Genomic DNA, 19,623 nt, shown 5'->3' with positions numbered 1-19,623 from the left:
TGTGTATAATCCACTTCATCTAAAGGAAGTCTGGTAGTTACTACTGATAATTAGTCTGTAACCTTTTAAAAATCTGCCTCCTGGAGTGTGGTATTTTATTTGTTCAGCCTCTATTTGCCTATTGTGTAATTCTGAACAAATTCACTTACCTAGACAGTTCTCAAAGAAAGCTTATTCTTCCAGCTGGTCTCCTAGAATTTATGACTAGTAACTACTGAAGACCAGCACAGACCTTTGAGAAGGTGGGTTTGCAGTGACTTGTAGGCCTTCCTGTATCAGGAAATGATAGCCAACGTCATCTCATGGACTTCAATGAAGCATGCAGTAGGTATGCCATGATCAAAACAGTGACAAGTGGAGTACCACAGGGTTCCCTCCTGGGACCTCTCCTGTTTGGTATCTACTTCTCTGAAGTACAGGCTAACACAGAAGGCCTCTGGCTAACAAAGTTCACAGATGACTGCAAACTAGGAGCCATAGTCAAGTCCCCAAATTATGTGGACATCCTAGAGAAGGGCCTCACTGAGACAGATGCCTGGTGTCAGAGCCATGGCCTCAAGCTCAATTCCAAAAAGTGCAGTGTTATCCCCTTTGGTAAAAACTCTGTACCCATGAACTACCACACAGACAGCAATCTACTTAACACCGAATGCATGATAAGAGACCTTGGGACTCAGTTGGACAGTAGTCTCTCTTTTGATAGTCATATCGCCACAGTAGTCAGGAAGTCCTTCTACGTGGCACACCTCATCATAAAAGGGTTCTCATCCAGGAAAAAATAGGTCATTCTTCCCCTCTACTCGACACTCATTAGACCCATTATAGAGTACAACGCCCCTTTTGGAATGCACCTCAAAAGACATCTGCAGCAGCTGGAAAGGCCATAGAAGTACCTCACAAAGAGGATTACTGGCCTCAAACAAATGCCCTACACTGACCGCCTCAAAAAACTCCAGCTTTACTCCATAGCATATCGCCTACTCCGAGGTGATCACTGCCTAACATATAAAGCTAGGTCAAGCCCCGAGTTGTTGGACATGCTACACCTAAAGAAATTCCAGTCTCTCAGAGTTACACACTCTAGGGACCTAAACCTTGTCACCACAATAAACAGGACATGCTGGAGGGATATATTCCTGTCCCAGAGACTTCCCATACTCTGGAACAGGCTACCCATCTATGTCAAGCAAAGTTCTTCGTTAGCACTCTTCAAGAAAAATCTTGATGAGTGGATGGGAAATAGGAAATACACCCCGGGGATCACTTCTGTGTCTCTGCTCAACAGTGGCACAGGAAAATAACTTTCTTGGGTGGTGTAAGCCAGGGAACCTTGTTGGCTAGGCTTACATAGGCCCTTGGGCTGATAGCCTAGTACCTTGAACTTATTTATTTATATGTGGAAAGTATGTAGAAGGCATGCTTTACCTGTATTATTTATCAGTATGTGGGAAGAACGCAGCAGGCATGCCATGTCCATATTATTCATCTGTAAGTGGGAAGCATGCAGTAGACATGCTGTACCCATATTATTCAGCTGGATGTGGGAAGCATGCACCAGACATGCTATTACATATTAGTTAACTGCATGTGGGAAGCATACGCCAGACATGCTATTACATATTAGTCAGCTGCATGTAGGAAGCATGCACCAGACATGCTATTACATATTAGTCAGCTGCATGTGGGAAGCATGTGCCAGACATGCTATTACATATTAGTTAACTGCATGTGGGAAGCTTACGCCAGACATGCTATTACATATTAGTCAGCTGCATGTAGGAAGCATGCACCAGACATGCTATTACATATTAGTCAGCTGCATGTGGGAAGCATGTGCCAGACATGCTTTTACATATTAGTCAGCTACATGTAGGAAGCATGCACCAAACTATTACATATTAGTCAGCTGCATGTGGGAAGCATATGCCAGACATGCTATTACATATTAGTCAGCTGCATGTGGGAAGCATGCGCCAGACATGCTATTACATATTAGCGTCAGCTGTATGTGGGAAGCATGCACCAGACATGCTATTACCATATTATTCAGCTACATGTAGGAAGCATGCACCAGACATGCTATTACATATTAGTCAGCTGTATGTGGGAAGCATGCACCAGACATGCTATCTCCATATTAGTCATTTGTATGTGGGAAGCATGTTGCATGTATACTGTATCCATATTATGCAGCTGCATTCTTTATATAATTGGAAGGGTTAAACTACCAGCAAATCTTGTTTAATGCCACCTGCAATAGTTTGGTGTAAAATTGTATAGTCTACAAAAATAAATATGTGCAGAAAGAATGTTCATCAGTGCACAGTCCTGGCACTTCAGTTTAACAGCCTTCAGTGAAAGACAGTTTTGATGCTTGAGGAGTAGATACAAAATGTACAAATGTACGCAATCATCTCATTCCAATGTTTAAATAGTCTCTTACTTAAATAAACAGCTAGATATGCAAAAACATTCACACCTCATTTGTGTCAGTCTAATGGGACAGCAGCTTCTCCCAAGGAATACACCAGTAAGTACATAAAGAATTAATATGTTTTTCTTTCCATTTGTATCTCTCATAGCTAAAATAACATTACTCTTTATTTGAATACAACCCTGGTATTATTTAGTATTACACAAGAAGATGCTGAACTTTTTTTTTCTTGAAATTGAAAATGCCAGAGAATTGGCCAACCATTAACAAAGAAGCATGCTAAATGAAATTATGGGCAAACAGTCCTTGCAGATGAATGACAGCTGCCGTTGTACAAAATAATTTGTTTTTCTTGGATTACACTTGACAATTAATGACACTTGCAGGACTAATTTTTCAGACTATAAGCCTTAAGACAGCTTTGGACTAAAACTCATCCCTCTACAAAGCTGTGTTCATCTTGGCAATTTAGCTTGCGAGCTTTGCAAACATGTTTTGTCTAACACGAAACAAATTATTTCTATGCAAGTTCCTTTAATTGCTTACATTTTATAGTTTAGTCAAAATTTCATATTGCACATGATATATGCTGGTGAAAGTATATAGTATGTAGTTCATCCCTCGGCACCTAACTCCCGACTTATCTTTAGCTTGGTCCTGAGTCCAGACCTCCATGGATACCTGCAGGTCTGTTAGCACAGCAAAGGAATTCATGTGGTTTTGATTCTCTTCGCTGACAGCCCAGTATGGTAATGGGTTTGGATCATTAAAGGGTTGGCTGGAAAATGCAGACTGGAGCACCCATAGAAAGAAAACTGGGGTAGTGAAGAGGGGGTGAAACTGTAGTGGTTTAAAAGTAACCTTTATTGGATGTTGTAGGTACTTCACCTATAATTATCCATGGTTGAAAATACATAAATACACACACGCACACAGACACACACACACACACACACACACACACACACACACACACACACACACACACACACACACACACACACAGACACACATACACACACATGCACACGCACACACATACACACACAAACACACACACACACAGACACACACGCCGCTCACACATGTACACACACACACACACACACACACACACACACACACACACACACGCACACACGCACACACACACATGCACACACACACACACACACACACACACACACACACACACACACACACACACACACACACACACACACACGCTCCTGCACATACACACACACACACACACACACACACACACACACACACACACATACACACACACACACACACACACACACACACACACACACACACACACACACACACACACACACACACTCACATAGAGACACACAGACATACACATAAACACAGACCCCCCCCCCCCACACACACACAAATACACCACATATGTGCATAGATTCACATAGGTAGGCAGGCTGAAGCTCATGTCAGTAGGGCTCCCACCTCCTATTTTAAGAAGGAAAATTAAAGAGAGGAAGAGAGCAACAAACATTTGCAGTTTTATCAGGTTTACATTATACAGGGACACTTTAACATGTTTTGTTTCCTTGTCCATTCCACTGTCTTTTTAGTCACAGTGGTCTAGCTAGCAGTTCCAGTTTAAGATTCATAGGTTCATAGGTATATACAAGGATAATGATCGCTGGGCCTTTTATAAGCCTAGCCATGTACCCCAAATGTATACCATGAGCTATTGTGCCTTAGAGGTTACTTTAAGGAGTGCGCATTTGTTAGGGCAAGATTTAGTGGCTGGCCTTCTCCATCAGAAACATAGGTTTCTGACCAAGGGTGAACCATGATATTGTACTGTCATGTTGAAAGGAAATAAAAAAGGCAACAGAACATATGCAGACAGAGGAAATGAAGAAATGAAGGAAAAAGACTTATGAAGATGTGTTGAGTAATTCTAGGAACTGGCTAACTGGCTACATGGATAATCAGGACAAATGTTTTGAATGGAATATTAACAGTAACATATGTAAGGCATAGACATATTCTAGAAAGCAAAGACAGAGAGTACAATGGATGCCAGTAAGTGGCCCTGGCTAAACAAAGGGATGCATCCTACCTGAAATGTATTGCTTAATGACAAAAAAACTATGCCCCATATTTCCTTACTAGGTGAAATGAAGCCATTGACATTATTCCTTATATAATGTGTATTTTTTCACAGCTGCTTATTATTGCTAATGACATCCTAATCTGATAGTCTTGGCAGTGTGATAAGAGACTATGTTCAATTTTCCAGCCCAACTACTAGTTCTGCCTGGAGCAACACCCTGATATGTAAGCCTGGGAGCCCTGCATATATAACAGTTTGCTCAAATTATTTTTGGTTATGTTTTGTTCAAGCGTATTATTTACAGCAAGCACTAAAAGGTCTTGACCTAAGAAAGCCTGCCTTACCCAATGGAAGAAAATACTGTAACTTATATATAATACTACCTAGTGTGTCTTTAATGTTCCTGGATCAATTCTACTGACAGCAAATTGCAACTTTTCCATGCACAGAATTTATAAAAGTGTATTTAGGTTACTCATACAGGATTACCACAAACTGTCCAAAATGTATCTCACACAAATAAAAAAAAAGACATATAAAATACAAAACTGATTGACAGAATCTCTAGCCAAATATGACTTGGTCATTAAGAATGTAAGGAAATGTTCTCGCACAGAGAAGATGGCACCTAGTACATGGTATACTCAGCAATGATATAAAAACAGAGTCTCATAGTAACTACATGTTTTAGGGGAGCTACGAGCAAAAGGAGGTTATGACTGCAAAGTGAAGAGTGAGATGAGTGAAGAATAGAAACCAGTAATAGCTGATGTGGAAACTATGAGCATCTTTTCATGAAAACATGGTAACTGGCAGGAATTCTGAGCAGAACAGGCATGGGAACTCAATGGTACATTTGTCATATGGACCGAATAGGGTCAAGTCAAAACAAAGAAAACACAAATATTAACTCTCCACACATCACACCCAAAGTATAAAAACACAGAAAAAAACAAATAACTATATATATATATATATATATATATATATATATATATATATACACATATGCTTCTATATAGCTATATATCTATACTAATTCCATGGACACACAACTGTGAAAAAGGTAGACATAAGGTTAATGCATTCGTTTCCAATACCAGTTCCTTCTCAGTTCTATGGCAAAACTAACATATTACGCAAATCACATCAACAAAAGCACTGTGATCATAATGCCTTTCTGTTACTGTTTCTTTCAGATTATCTGTGCTTGACTTACACCCTTCAGTAATGTGCTGATCAGACTAAACACTCCTGAACACCTGCTTATTGTAGCAGTCTGTTTGCTTGTTTCCTAGTACAGCAGCTGTCACTTGAGCAGGTAAGCTACCATTTCCCTCCTGTCCTTTTACTTGTTCATGCCCTGACAGCTGTTATCATTTTTCCTTTCCTTGTCTGTAAAATAGAGACAGGGTCTTACTTCTATAGTATAGCAGGTGGGCCGTAATGACCTTCATAAGCTATAACAGTTAACTGTTCAACATTTTCTACATGATAAAAATGATACAATAATTGTGGAGTTCAGAACAGATCAATATTTGAAATGTACACTGAATACTGGTAAAACACAGTAAAATATGATTTGATACTGTTATAGAAATAATATAAAATTAAACTACTAAAATAAACACATTTGAAGCCATAATATTCGAAAAATCAAACTAACATAAAATCAACATATTTTGAAGAAGAAATATAGTGAAATGAATGTTGCTTTTTAATTCAGCAGTGGATGTTTATATGTAGACCACTGACTTTTGGATGCAGGGGCTTCTTTCTGTTGTCATGTCACATAAACCATAACGTCACTTCCACTGAACAATTAGTGGGTACAAATACATGTGCCAGTGGTCTTCTTAAGGGCTCTTGTGAGAAATACCACCCACATTTTAAAAGCAAAAGCTGTCTAGAAGCCTGTAGTCTAGAAGCAAAAGTTAAAGTTTAGTATTGCACTATAAGCTCAGCTGAATCTAGTCTACAACTAAGCAAACATTCTAAGAAAACTTAAGACGCACCATTGGTCAGTCTGGGCTGGTAACCACGGTACATACGGAATGCATACTGTGGATATGAAAACGCTGGGTAGTAGCTGTAAGCTGGGGCAAAAAAGTTAGTTATAATGTTTAGTACTAAATGCAGTAAGTAAAATATTACTCACCAGGATGCCCTTTCCATGACTTTGTCTGCATGAGATCTAAAAGGGTTAAAATACTAAAAAAAAAGATTCATAGAGAGGCATGATACTGCTTGTGATGATCTTATTGGACAATTGTTGATCCTTTGCCTTGAATCCTTTTTACTAAATGGAAATTATGCTCACCAAGGCTAGTTGTCATTTTTCTTTTTGACACTGATACCATGCCTTCTGTAACTATACCTTTCAGGATTTTGCCTCTTCCTTTAGCAATTCTATTATATCTGTTGCAGCATGCATAGATGAGATGTAGTATCCTTATATTCCCCAATGACTTTTTAAGGGCTTATAGAAATTAATCTATGTCACCATTAAGTTGATTAAACAGGGCCTTATCTTCAGCATTCAAAAAAGTCACTATTTTTATATGGCAATATTACAAACAACATATTTACTTCACCTTAACTTTTGGGCACTACAAGATCCAATTAACAACATTGTGCCATACAAAGCAAGAAATACTTAGTACTATAAAAATAATCTGATAATCTGCAGTTTTCTAATTTTTTTATAGGTCATTATAACACCGTTGTCTTATTGTTAATGTTATGCCTGAAGATCGCTGCATTCCCATTTCAGGCCTAGATAAAACCATGTTTCACTGCAAGCAAAATTAACTATTTTTCCTTCTAATAACCCAAAAAGAAAGGAAAAAGTCACTTATCTGAGATATTTTAAAAATATTTTCAGTAAATCATAGGTATGAAAATAGGTTTTAAATATTTTCAACTTATTCTTGGTGCTTACTTGTATGAACAACTACCACCTGTGTGACACCCTTAATTATTTGTTGCAATTTATAACACAGAGGATTATTATTGGGCCTCTGATCGTAACTTAATGATTTGTTACAATTTATAACACAGAGGATTATGATTGGGTCTCTGATCGTAACTTAATGATTTGTTACAATTTATAACACAGAGGATTATGATTGGGTCTCTCATCGCAACTTAATGATTTGTTACAATTTATAACACAGAGGATTATGATTAGGTCTCTGATTGTAACTTAATGATTTGTTACAATTTATAACACAGAGGATTATGATTGGGTGTTAGATCGTAACTTAATGATTTGTTACAATTTATAGCACAGAGGATTATGATTATGTCTCTGATCATAACAAGTATAGTATGTATTCAAGACATGCATGCTAAGAAATTCACCTCAAGCGTGACGTTCGAGGGGTGAGTGTTGGCATCTATGTCTGGAACATATAATACTTTGCTATGGTTGGAGATCCAATCATAATTCTTAGTAGTGCATGGAGATTTATATTCTCTACACACTACAAATTATGGAAAAGAAGGATTAAAACAATTAAGAAGTATCGTATGGCTTTAAAACCTGGTAAAGCAGTGGGGAAGTGATTGCTGTCCTTATGTATTTCCTGATTAATGTACTCAACTGTAATCAAAACGGTAAGTTTAGCAGACAACAGGCAGAAATTAAGCTGTTTCCTTTCCTGTTGCTATTTACTGGACAGATCTGTCTGCTTTTAGTGCAGACCCAACCTTAACAGTGTGTAGGGGTGCTTAAGAAAGTGTTGTTTAGGTCAGATCTCACACTACAACAGCACAGAACCAAGATGGAATTCAGCCATTTTTTGACAGTAATCATGGTGCTCTATGCACTACACAGACTTTGAAGGAATGTTAGGGAGTCAGGAGAACTGGTTTATTTAATATACAGTAGATAAAAGAAATTATAATCTAGAGCAATTTATTTAATTTACTTATTTTTAATTTTCACAAAAATTAAATGAGTAATTTGTTTGTATTTTTAAATGTTGGGAAGTTATTAGAGATAAAGTCATCATCTGAAGAACAGAAAATATTTGTATTTTTCAGCAGCGAGTGTTGGGTGGCATTTTTATTAAAAGAAATGTATAACATAAAAGTAAAAGATCAGGAACTGTCGAAAGAGGTTCACCAAGAAGAAAAACTCAAATATGTCACAAAAAGGTGAACAAGAAGCCTGGGAACAAATCAGCACAGCAGGAGAAGGACGTACTGAGAATTTATAGAATGAACAAAAAATTAATAAAATGTTAAATAAAGAGTTAAGTGCTTTTGACCAACAAAATATTAGGACTTCATCAGAAGTATATATAATATTTTGTTGGACGAAAGCGCTTAACTTTTTATCCATTTTTTATTCATTCAATAAATTTTTGGCACATCCTCCTGCTGTGCTAATTTGTTCATAGGCTGCTCGTTCACCTTTGTGCTGGTGTATAAAAGTAAAAGATGGTTAAGAATTGCATCAGGCTTGAGAATCAGTTCATGGAGTCAGATGTCATCATGTAGCATGGTATGATATCATCACACTCCTGCAGTGAAGTCACAGTTTCAGTACAGCAAAGCCAGTTTCCTCGATTATGTTTCAGCAGCACTGGAGCAGCTTACATGGTTTCAGACGAAAGACAGTTAACTCCAAGTGTGTCAGGATACACATTATGGAGCATGTGTGTGTGGGTCGGGAGGGCATGATGGTAAAGGACCAAGACCCCTTTGGGGAATTCCTTCACTAAGGTTCTTGGTATTACTATGTTGATGATATGTTTTGCCAGCCATTCCTGACATAACCATTCTATTTGAAACAGCTGGCCTATTATTTGTTCCGATGCAAACTTTCTCTTTGTATAAAGAACAGAAGTAACATTTGGCTGTTAACGACATTGTGCAACCCGTTACTTAGCTCATTAATAATTGTTTGACTGAAGGGAACATATTTCTTAGTTTTGAAAAGTAGTTTTAGTCTTTCAGTATATAAAATACAGGGTAATAAGATCAGGACAAATTATAAGCATGTTTATATACATAGTCCTTTAGCAGGATTCTGGAGAAGGCAGCCAGTGTTGTTCTATCATTAAATGGCAAGGGTTATTTATGGATGACCATCATTGCATTAGTTAAGGGCATGGGGGAGGGTTCTGGTATTTATAAAAATAAGGTTTTATAAATGGAGGATGGGTAGGAGAGAGACTATATAAGTACTGCTTTTGATTTCTCTCAAAATTTTTAATACTGTTTATCAAACCTTTCTGAAAATTACTCGCTAGTTATTTGCTCATAAAGAAACTAAAGCTTGGTTAGGGTAATAGAGAAGAGTTTATTGTAACACAAGGCAGTTTAGTGTCTCTGATTTTTGTGCTTTGTAAATGCATCTGTAAATCATTATTGGTAAACAAAAAAAATGATGTACTTCTGTGCATTAATTTATGTACTAAGGCATTGTGAGTTCAGTATTTCATGATGTCATGGCTGGACTTTTCACCTCTTAGAAAAACAAATTTCAGGAGGCCATCTTTATCAACAAAATAAAATGCAAAAGCAGCACCTTTTGTATCAAAAATGTATAATTTTGTATAATGTGGTATTGTAAATGGCAAAAGAGGGTATATCCCACTCCAAAGGTTTGTTAATTACACTTGCTTCAAAACATGACCAGTACACTTTAATTCCCATACCACTGTTATTTCCTTTGTGAGATATCTTTGCACTTTTATATTAGATGGGATGTTTAGTTAAAGATATACAAAATTCTACACTGTGCTCCATTACTGATCTTACCAGAAAATTTTGAAGAATAAAGAGTCCACTTAAATTCCTATATGCAATATAATTCCTAATTTGTTCCACAAAGACAAGAGTTTTCTAATCATGGATATTTTCTTATCAAAATGGAGATTCTTATGCCATAAATCACCCTAATAGTTTTGTTTACAATTTTACACATTGTTTGTCACTGAGCATGTACTGTCATTAATTTCCTTAGTAAATGGCACACTAACACAGCTGTTCTCATTGAAATGTAGGCTATTTCTAGTGTACCCCATTCATTTCTGTTAGTCCTGAAGTTGACTGCATGTATGAGTGTTGTGACAATATGCCATCCACTACAGTCACTATTAGCTACTCATGCTCTCGGTCACTTTTCAGATTAGACCAGCATATATCCTGGTGTCTTCCCAGGGCTTGGTCTTAGGATATTTTTTGCTTAATATAGTACTTTCCTTTTTGCCCCTATCAAGTAATCATTGGATATTTAAGCAATAACCAATGACGTGGTGTGGTATATTGAAGATTTACCCATGGTTGGTGTGGTTTAATCATGAGGGCAAAGCCCGAGTGATTAAATAAAGCCAACCATGGTTAAATTTCAATATACCACCACCACGGAGTCGGTTATTGCTATTATACAATGACATTATTTAAGGAAAAAAAACTTACTTTTCTTAAATAATGTCTTTGTATAACGGCGCATTACTGTTCTTCCGTGGCTGGTGGTATACTACTGCTTTGTTTTAATGTACTGTGCATGCATATGGGACTTATGTTTCCATGCATACGCAATACATCAATGCTTTGAAAAGGAAGCAATGGTGAAAAGAAAGTCTCCATTGCTCCGTTTTTTTTTTTTTGTTTGTTTTTTTTTATTATTAAAAAAAAGTTTGGGCTACTTTAGGGGTAGGAGAGAGAGAGACAGAATGAAGGAAATGCAAAGAAAATCAGGTACGTGTCTTTAGTTTTAAATAACATACCTGATTTTCTTTGTATTTCCTCCATGCTGCCTCTTGGATATGTCCAGAGAATAGACTATAGTTTTTTTTTTTTTAATTTTTGTTGAAAAAAAAATAAAAGTTTTGGAATATACGAATGGAAAGAAGTCCGGGTGACCGGACCTTTTTCCATTGGTATATTGTGGGATTTACAATGTGCACACTGGATGGGCTGGCTAATCAGCCTGCATGTTTTTGAATACTAATGGACAGTCATTTTATAATAAAGTACTTTGATAATATTAAAATTTGATGCTTTACGATATCAGAAAATGATTATGCATTATGTGAAGTTTATATCTATGCAGTTAATGATTGGTTGAAAGGGAATGAACTAAAACAAAACTCTGACAAAAGGAGTATTATGTGTTTGGGACCAACCACAATTTATAAAGCTATTGCATTTGCTAATGTAGCTATCAATATTGTTAATTGATACAAAGATCTGGGAAGTTTGATCATGCATTTCAAAGACAATGACAATTATGTAAAATCTGATTCTTTTCAGGTAGTGGGTCTCGTATTTAAATGCCTAGCCTCTGGACTTTTGAATTGTTGACTGAGATGTATTTCACATACAAGAGGCCAATAACAACACAATTCTTTGTTCTGTTCATATTTTAAGGGGGTATTAGTCTGACTGAAAGGATGCAGAAAAAAAATTTCTTAAAGAACTCCTGTGTGTGTCATACTCTACCATATGAGGAAAGGCCATAGTTTTCAGTCTGTATTCAGTAGTGCATGATTTTATCAGAGATAGACTATGCTTGGCATACAGACCACTTATTATTGAAGAAATACAAATATTACTGGGCTTTGAGAAAGTTCCTAATGATAGAACATTAAGAGATAATAATTTGACAGATAAGATGTCCAAAACAGGACTGTTAAAACATCTTAATTTAATGCAGTAGTTTATTTTATTTATTTATTTAACGTTTGTTTTACTAGGATAATCCGACTGGACAGCTGGTGTCCATTTTCAGCAGAGTCCTGGGGAGAAACGCTCCAAGACGTTACAGTGTGAATACCTGGTTATTAAAGAATAACAACAAGTACTGTGCGGACATTTTTACAAGGCAAGGCAGTTAAATGCAATAATTGTAGTACGATAACAAGTGGTAGAATGCTAACATATAAAAGGCAAAAACAGTTAAATGCAATACAGGCTCATAGTACAGATATGTGATCACAGCACTTACAGTACTAGTACAACATACGTACGTAAGGTGCTCAGAGTAGGTACATAATTACAGTATTTAAAAATATACAATGCACATAAGTGGACCAAGATGATAGTGAAAAGTATGTATCAGAGACCTCAGGGGGTAACCTGCCTACAGCAGTGTGAGGATTCGGGGGGGGGGGGTCATTGCAGATGCAAAGGGGGTTAGCATAAAGGTGTGATTTGTTTATTACATGGCAGTGGAATAAACTTCCACCAATTCTAAAATGCACTCTGAGTCTGGACATATTTAAAAAGAACATTACATTTATGCTTGGGTTCTTATGTCTATCCCACTAGTTTAGTTCTAAAATAACCTGCAGCCTGGAATATAGGATATTTAAGCTATGAACCATGAGCTATGGGATTCCTGGCTTTAAAGGCAACTATAAAGATGGAAAACAGTAATAGCCCCAGGTTAGAATCCTGCACTAAAACACTTGTTATATATGACCATTTTTTAACTATTTCTTAACACACTTGTATAACCGTATCACTATTTTCTTGTTTGCTTTTAAGATGTAGTTTCTGTAACACCAGTGTGGGTGCTGTGTCAAAGGTGTCTGCTATATTTACGTATATGGTGTAAGCAGATAACCTTTGCCTCATGAAGACTGAAATGTGCTGAAAAATACTACTATCTCTATGAAGTACTATCCTAAACAAAGCTATACTGGTCTTAATCTGAGAGGACCAGTTCCCCAATATGGAAATGTGGAGATGCTTGAATGATAAATGGCAGATTGTTCTGCTTTGAATATGTGACTGAAGCCTTTTAGCAGGGAACCTACTATAAAATTTACTTATGATTGTCAAGGGGAAATAACATTTATATTGCACTGTATGGACCCTTATTAAAAAATAAAACATTAGCATTCAACTAGAGCAGAAATAATGTGTGGCAGTTAATGCAGAGAATTAAGGTGCTGAGCTGCTTTCCATAGTCAAGGGTACAGGGGTTTGACTCCCTCCACCTCCATTTGCCTTCTGTATGACTGAACAAATCACTTAACTAGATAGTGCTACTGCCATGTAGCTGAAAAGAGATATCTTGTCTACTGGGATTATTCAGTTAGCAAATAAATAAAATACAAAATATTTATGACAATATAAAAGCAGCCTACTTTAAGCTTCCTAAACAGATATGTTTTATGTTATATTTGAATGCTCCTGAATAGAATAGCACTTTTAAACACAGTAGTTTAATCTGGTGAAATCATCGTGTTTCTGTCTAGGGACTAGGTATTTTTTGTCTGTCTTTTCTAGTATTGCACCTTTTCTTTCCTTTTTTTCTTTTATTGATTTTAATAATTTTCATTTGCTGTTAAATTTTTGTTCTGACTACATCAATCCAAAACCATGTTTTCTTACCACAAAAGGGACAATGTAGACAAATGACAGACGATATCTGCATTTCATGATATACTGACATATTTGCACCCCTTAGATTTATATTATATGATGGCGCACTTTGTGCTTTCTCACTGTATCACAATTTTTACACAGAATTGCTTCTGTTTCCTTAATTAATCTGTGTTCTACCCACAGATGTTCGGACTGCTCTTCTGTTCCAGACTGCACGTGTTTTTAAACTTATTAAGCTACTTTTTAAGTGTTATAATATACACAATACATCACATGAAGTTGGGTGTATTCCAAATTGCAAGCAGTATGCAAGATTAGCAGTACAACTCTTGTACCTTATGAAACTTTACATGTCTTCAATATTGTGAGTTTCTTGAAGTATCGCATTCATTTTTGCCTGAGATTGCTTTCTGCCTCATCAGAGCTTGTAGGCATTGTCATACCTCTAAAAGAAAAGCTCTTTATCCCAATTTCTAAGCCATTACAGTGATAGAATTGGTAGTCAGGCCTTATGAGCTGAAGGGCTCCCAGCTGTACTAACTCCCTGGTCAGGCACTGGCATGGCCACTCGTTGAATTCTCCATGTCAGCCTGTAACCTAGGGTGATGATGAGGGGCATCAGTATGCTACCCACTGGGTCATCACAGGTCATCTTGTTGTGCTCTTTCTACAATCAGTAGCCGATCCACATCATCTTACTGTTTGTCTTAAGACTTCAATCTGCAGCTTTGAAAAACTAGTTTATGATGTTACGTGTTTTAAAATATTCTAAGGTGTGCATTTTGATCTAATAAACCCAGATATTTTCTGCAGTAGCTCTGCAGAGTTTGTAGCTACAATAAATACCTTCCTTTTGGTTTTGGACACTGTGGACCTCAGCTGAAAGTACTAATCCTCATATAATCTTCATCTCCATTTTTGTTTGAAACTCCAGTCTATTTTTTTTCTTTAGCCTGCTCAGTTACAATTATTTCATAATTTTTATGTTCTTAAGAAACAGCAGGCTCCCTTAATGCAACTATACATACAAGCCAATTCACAACTCATTGAATATTCTAACAAAATGTATTGCCAACAACATTTTTAACTAGTTAAAGTACATCTGTGATCTAAACAAACCATCACAAACTCAGGTGTCAGGGTGATAGAAATCCAGAGCCTTGTTATAATAACCTATTCAAATGTTATGATATTTATTCAGGCTATATATAGATGTATATAATCATGGACTGTAGTGTAAATACACTTCTGATAAAATATTCTTAAAAATCAGTGGATTTATATTTTAATTCCTGACGAGTTTTGAAATACTATGGTATTTATTTAAACTGTTTATGGAGATGGGTTCACAAGATAGGTTGCCAACTGGCTCACGGACAGAACACAAATGGTAAGAGTTGTGAGAGCTAGGTCTGACTTTAAACCAGTTACAAGTGGCATTCCCCAGGGCTCAGTCCTAGGACCCCTCCTGTTTGGCATATACTTCTCAGAGGTACAGGCAAGCATAGGAGGACTATGGCTGACCAAGTTTGCAGACGACTGCAACTAGGGGCTATAATTGACTCTCTGGCTGACACAGACATCCTCCAAAAGGGTCTCACTGAGGCAGATACCTGGTGTCAAAACCATGGCTTCAAGCTAAATGCCAAAAAGTGCATAGTCATCCCCTTTGGAAAAAACAAAGTACCCACAAACTACCACATAGGTGGTAGCCCCCTAAATACCAAAGACGTAATAAAGGATCTGGGGACCCAAGTAGATAGTAACCTCTCCTTTGATAATCACATTGCCAAAGCGGTTAGAAAATCCTTCTGCGTGGCCCACCTAATCACAAAAGGGTTTGCATCCAGATCAAAAGAGGTCATTGGGCCCCTCTACGCATCACTCATCAGACCCATCAGAGTACAATGCCCCATTTGGGATGTACCTTACAAGACACCTGCAACAACTGGAAAGACCACAAAAGTAACTCACCAAGAAGATCACTGGCCTCAAGCAGATGCCCTATGCAGCTCGACTGAAGAAACTCCAGCTGTACTCGGTTGCATACTGCCTACTCAGAGGTGATCTCTGCCTGACATACAAGACCATGTCCAACCCAGAATTGATGGACATGCTCCACCTAAAGAAAACCATATCCCCTTGAGCCACACGCTCCAGGGATCTAAACATCACCACAACAATAAACAGGATGTGCTGGAGGGATAGATTCCTGTCCCAGAGACTTCCCATGCTCTGGAACAAGATCCCAATCCACATTAGGCAGAGCTCCTCGCTAACCCTCTTCAAGAGAAACCTTGACAAGTGGATGGGAAACAGAAGGTTTACCCCAGGGGTCACTTCAATGGCTCTGCTGGACAGAGGCACAGGGAACTAATCTAAGGGGGTGGTGAAAGCCAACACATTCTGGCTAGGCTTATAAATGCCTTCGGGCAGATAGCCTAGTACCTACCTATGAGCCTATATATTCATTGACTGTAGTGTGCATACACCACTGATAAAATATTCCAAACATCAATGGATTTATATTATTTCAATGTATGAACTGATAGCAGCTGACTATAATTATTACTTTAAGGGATTTGTAATAATGTTTATATTACAGATAAATAACATATCACCTTCACATCCTGGTCAGTATATATTACAAATCCCTTAAAGTAATAAGGGATTTGTAATAATGTTTATATTACAGATAAATAACATATCACCTTCACATCCTGGTCAGTATTCATTACTTTACTGTAATTTATATAATGGAAGACTTTATGTGTGAATTATCTCCTTGAATTGGCAGCACTATATTTGTCCTGCACCTATTTTAAATCTGCTAATAGAGCTGTCTCAGACCTTTGTAGCTATATTCCCATGAGCTTCCATGTGACATTATGTGTTGTAAAAATATTATCACTATTATTCTGACCAGTAATGCGCTTGCAATAAAAACAAAGGCACATCTTTTACTTGTTCAAAAGAAAGTACTCTGAGTCCTTACCTGGGAGTTTAGGTGTTTTTATGGGGTATCCCAGGGGAACACCAGGCTGCTGTCCTCCAAAACCACCAACTCCTGTTAAAAAGAAGAAAAATAAAGGAATTACAGCTGCAAATTGTAATTATCTACTATTATGAAACTGCTTTAATCAGCATACAGCTATGGTAAGATTCTTGAAAGGCAGCCAACACTGGGCTCCTTCATGCCGTTCCATGGCCTAAGAAAAGGACAATTAAGAGTCAAGTTCTGTTGTCCTGAATCTTGCAAACTGGGATCTGACAACTGTAGTCTGAAGGGTATGTGGAAAAGACATTCATGAGAATAATATTTTTGTACCAAGTAAAGGCCTGTGAACTTTAACGTCCCGTAATTGATGCGGCCCACAGAATCGACGTTAAAGTAGTGGCATTAATCATCACAGTGTTAGAAGCATTATATATAATTCATAGATCTGGTTTCCATTAGTACTGCCTACATTTATTCTATATGGTGGGTATCTTGCAATTTTTGAACAGGCTAAGATGTCCATATAGACTAGTCTCTTAATATCTAGCACACTAATATTAATTTGTTTTCAGAAGTAGACCACTACTACTGCATGGCTGTACCCATAGTTTTCCTTCTCTTCTCACGCGTGTGTAAAATGTAGCTTGTTACTTATGTTACTTGTATATGTAAGCGAAAATATAAGGTTTATTGTAGTGCCTCAAAAGCAGATATATTAAGTTATTCCTTAAACTCTGCATCTTGAGTTTATATAACCTAAGACTTTTTCTGCTCCTTTTCTCTAATAACTTAGACCTGCTACAGATTAAATAATTTTATTTTTCCTTTCTGTTTTTGTTAACATTTATTTTAACAGATGATTTTCATAAGACATCATGGTACCAACATCCAGATGTGGCTACATCTGAATTTTTATTTTGAGAATGTAGCCCATTTTTCTCCTAAAGGTTACATTCCTCGTATAATATGCTTTATAGTTCAGTCATACTTAAATATTACATATTAGACACAAGTATCATCTGTTTGCTATTCTCTTATTTTTTGTTTCTGAAAACCTGTCAGCAATGTTTCCCCATCACAATACTATTCCTTCTTTTTAGTAATGCTACAATACAGAACCAGTTCCTCGACTACAATGAAACTAATGTTGCCCTTAGGTATGCATCATAATAACTTATCACTGCCTCATATAATTTCTGTAGGACTACCTCTAAATTAAAAATGTGACCCAGTAATATGTCAACTGACAAACGTGTAGAAGAGACTCAAGTTCAGATTTGTAATTTGGGTCACAATTTTTTTTGTTTAATACATAGATTTTATTTTTTATTTTTTTATTTTATTTTACATTTGTTGACTGGGATAGTCCGACTGGATTCATGTCCATTTTCAGCGGGGACCCGGGGATAAAAGCTCCAAGGTAAGCAGATACAATAAAAACAATGAAAACATATTACAAATATGGTATAGACAAAGAATACATAAGCAAACATGAATAGACAAGTTCAACAGGTTAGAGTTACTCCCTGGTGACAGTCAGGGGTAAGTTCAACAGTAATCTGACCAATAGATTTTTTACATACTTGATGAGAGTTAGCCAGGCTTGTTGCGGTGGCAAAGCCAGTTTAGTGCCAAATGTTGTTTGAGTCTAGTTTTAAGTTGGCCTAGGGAGGAGAGCAAAGTAATATCAGCTTGAAGTGATTACCAGGCTCTGCCTGCATAGTTTGCAAAGAGGGAATCACCGGCTGCATTGTTAATTTTGATTGTCTGAATTAGTAGGCTGTTCGAGGATTGAAACAGTCATGGATTGTTATAGGGGGTGATAAGATTTTTAAGTGCTGGAGTATTATCCAGATTATAAAGGGTTTTATTAGCCATAATCAGTAGGTTATATTGGATTAGACTGGGTAGTTCAAGCCACCCAAGCTGGTTAAGATTGATGCAGTGGTGTGTCCTAAAAGGCAGGCCACCTGGCAATGTGATTATAAGAGGTTGAGAGTTTATTAAGTACAGTCTTGTTTAGATTGGAGAGTAGGGGGGATGCATATAGAAGTGTTGAAAGTAGGTGAGAGCGAGCTATGGCAATTTTGGCTGGAGGGGTGAGGAAGGCTTTTATTCTGCAAAGTGACACTAGCTTTTTATTGATGGTTTTGATTGATTGGTTTACATGTAGGTTGAATTTTAGGTTATTATCAATAATGGCACCTAACAGTTTTGTATAGGGGTCGGGGGAGATTATTGTGCCATCATTTGCATTTATGGTAAAGGTAAAAGCAGCAGACCTTTGTGTTGGTGAGAATAACAGCATTTTAGTTTTTTGGGGATTTAGTATTAATCGATGTTCAGAGAGCCAGTTTTCTATAGTATTAAAGGTGGACTGGGTAGTAGACCATAAATCTGTAGGAGATGTAGCTGAGCAAATCAGGGTGGAGTCGTCAGCATATTTACGAGTACCCAGTCGAGTATGCTTTCTTTTTGGTTGGGTTTACCTAGCCTGGTAGGGGTGGTTATGCTTTGTGTAAATGCATGCAGGTTAATATGAGTAGATGCGGATTCTGAGGAACAGGTGCCCCAGTCTATGTTAAAATCTCTGAGTAGTAGGGTATCTTGGGGGTATTGACATGATAGCCAGTATAGGGTATCTTCAAGTGTGGCTATATTGTTACCTGGGGGAATATACATGCAGAGGATGTTGATGCATTTACTCTTGTTAAGTTGCAATTTAGTGGCAAGAATTTCAAAGTT

At 37.2% G+C, this 19,623-nt stretch overlaps 1 protein-coding gene across 17 annotated transcripts in view; it reads right to left on the bottom strand.

The window, feature by feature from the left end:
* Nucleotides 1–19,623, bottom strand: part of ELN (elastin) — a 490,412-nt gene that overhangs the window by 205,292 nt on the left and 265,497 nt on the right. For all 17 annotated transcript variants that reach the window (XM_044054168.1, XM_044054169.1, XM_044054171.1 and 14 more), the window contains one exon: nucleotides 16,876–16,947. In XM_044054168.1, coding sequence (XP_043910103.1) covers nucleotides 16,876–16,947 — 72 coding nt within the window. The remainder of the gene's footprint in view (nucleotides 1–16,875; nucleotides 16,948–19,623) is intronic.

Source organism: Protopterus annectens, chromosome 13.part0 (assembly GCF_019279795.1).
Source record: "Protopterus annectens isolate FY-2018-M chromosome 13.part0, PAN1.0, whole genome shotgun sequence".
NCBI lineage: Eukaryota > Metazoa > Chordata > Ceratodontiformes > Protopteridae > Protopterus > Protopterus annectens.
Note: the sequence above shows the minus strand (reverse complement) of the source record. Positions and strands in the feature narration are given on the sequence as shown.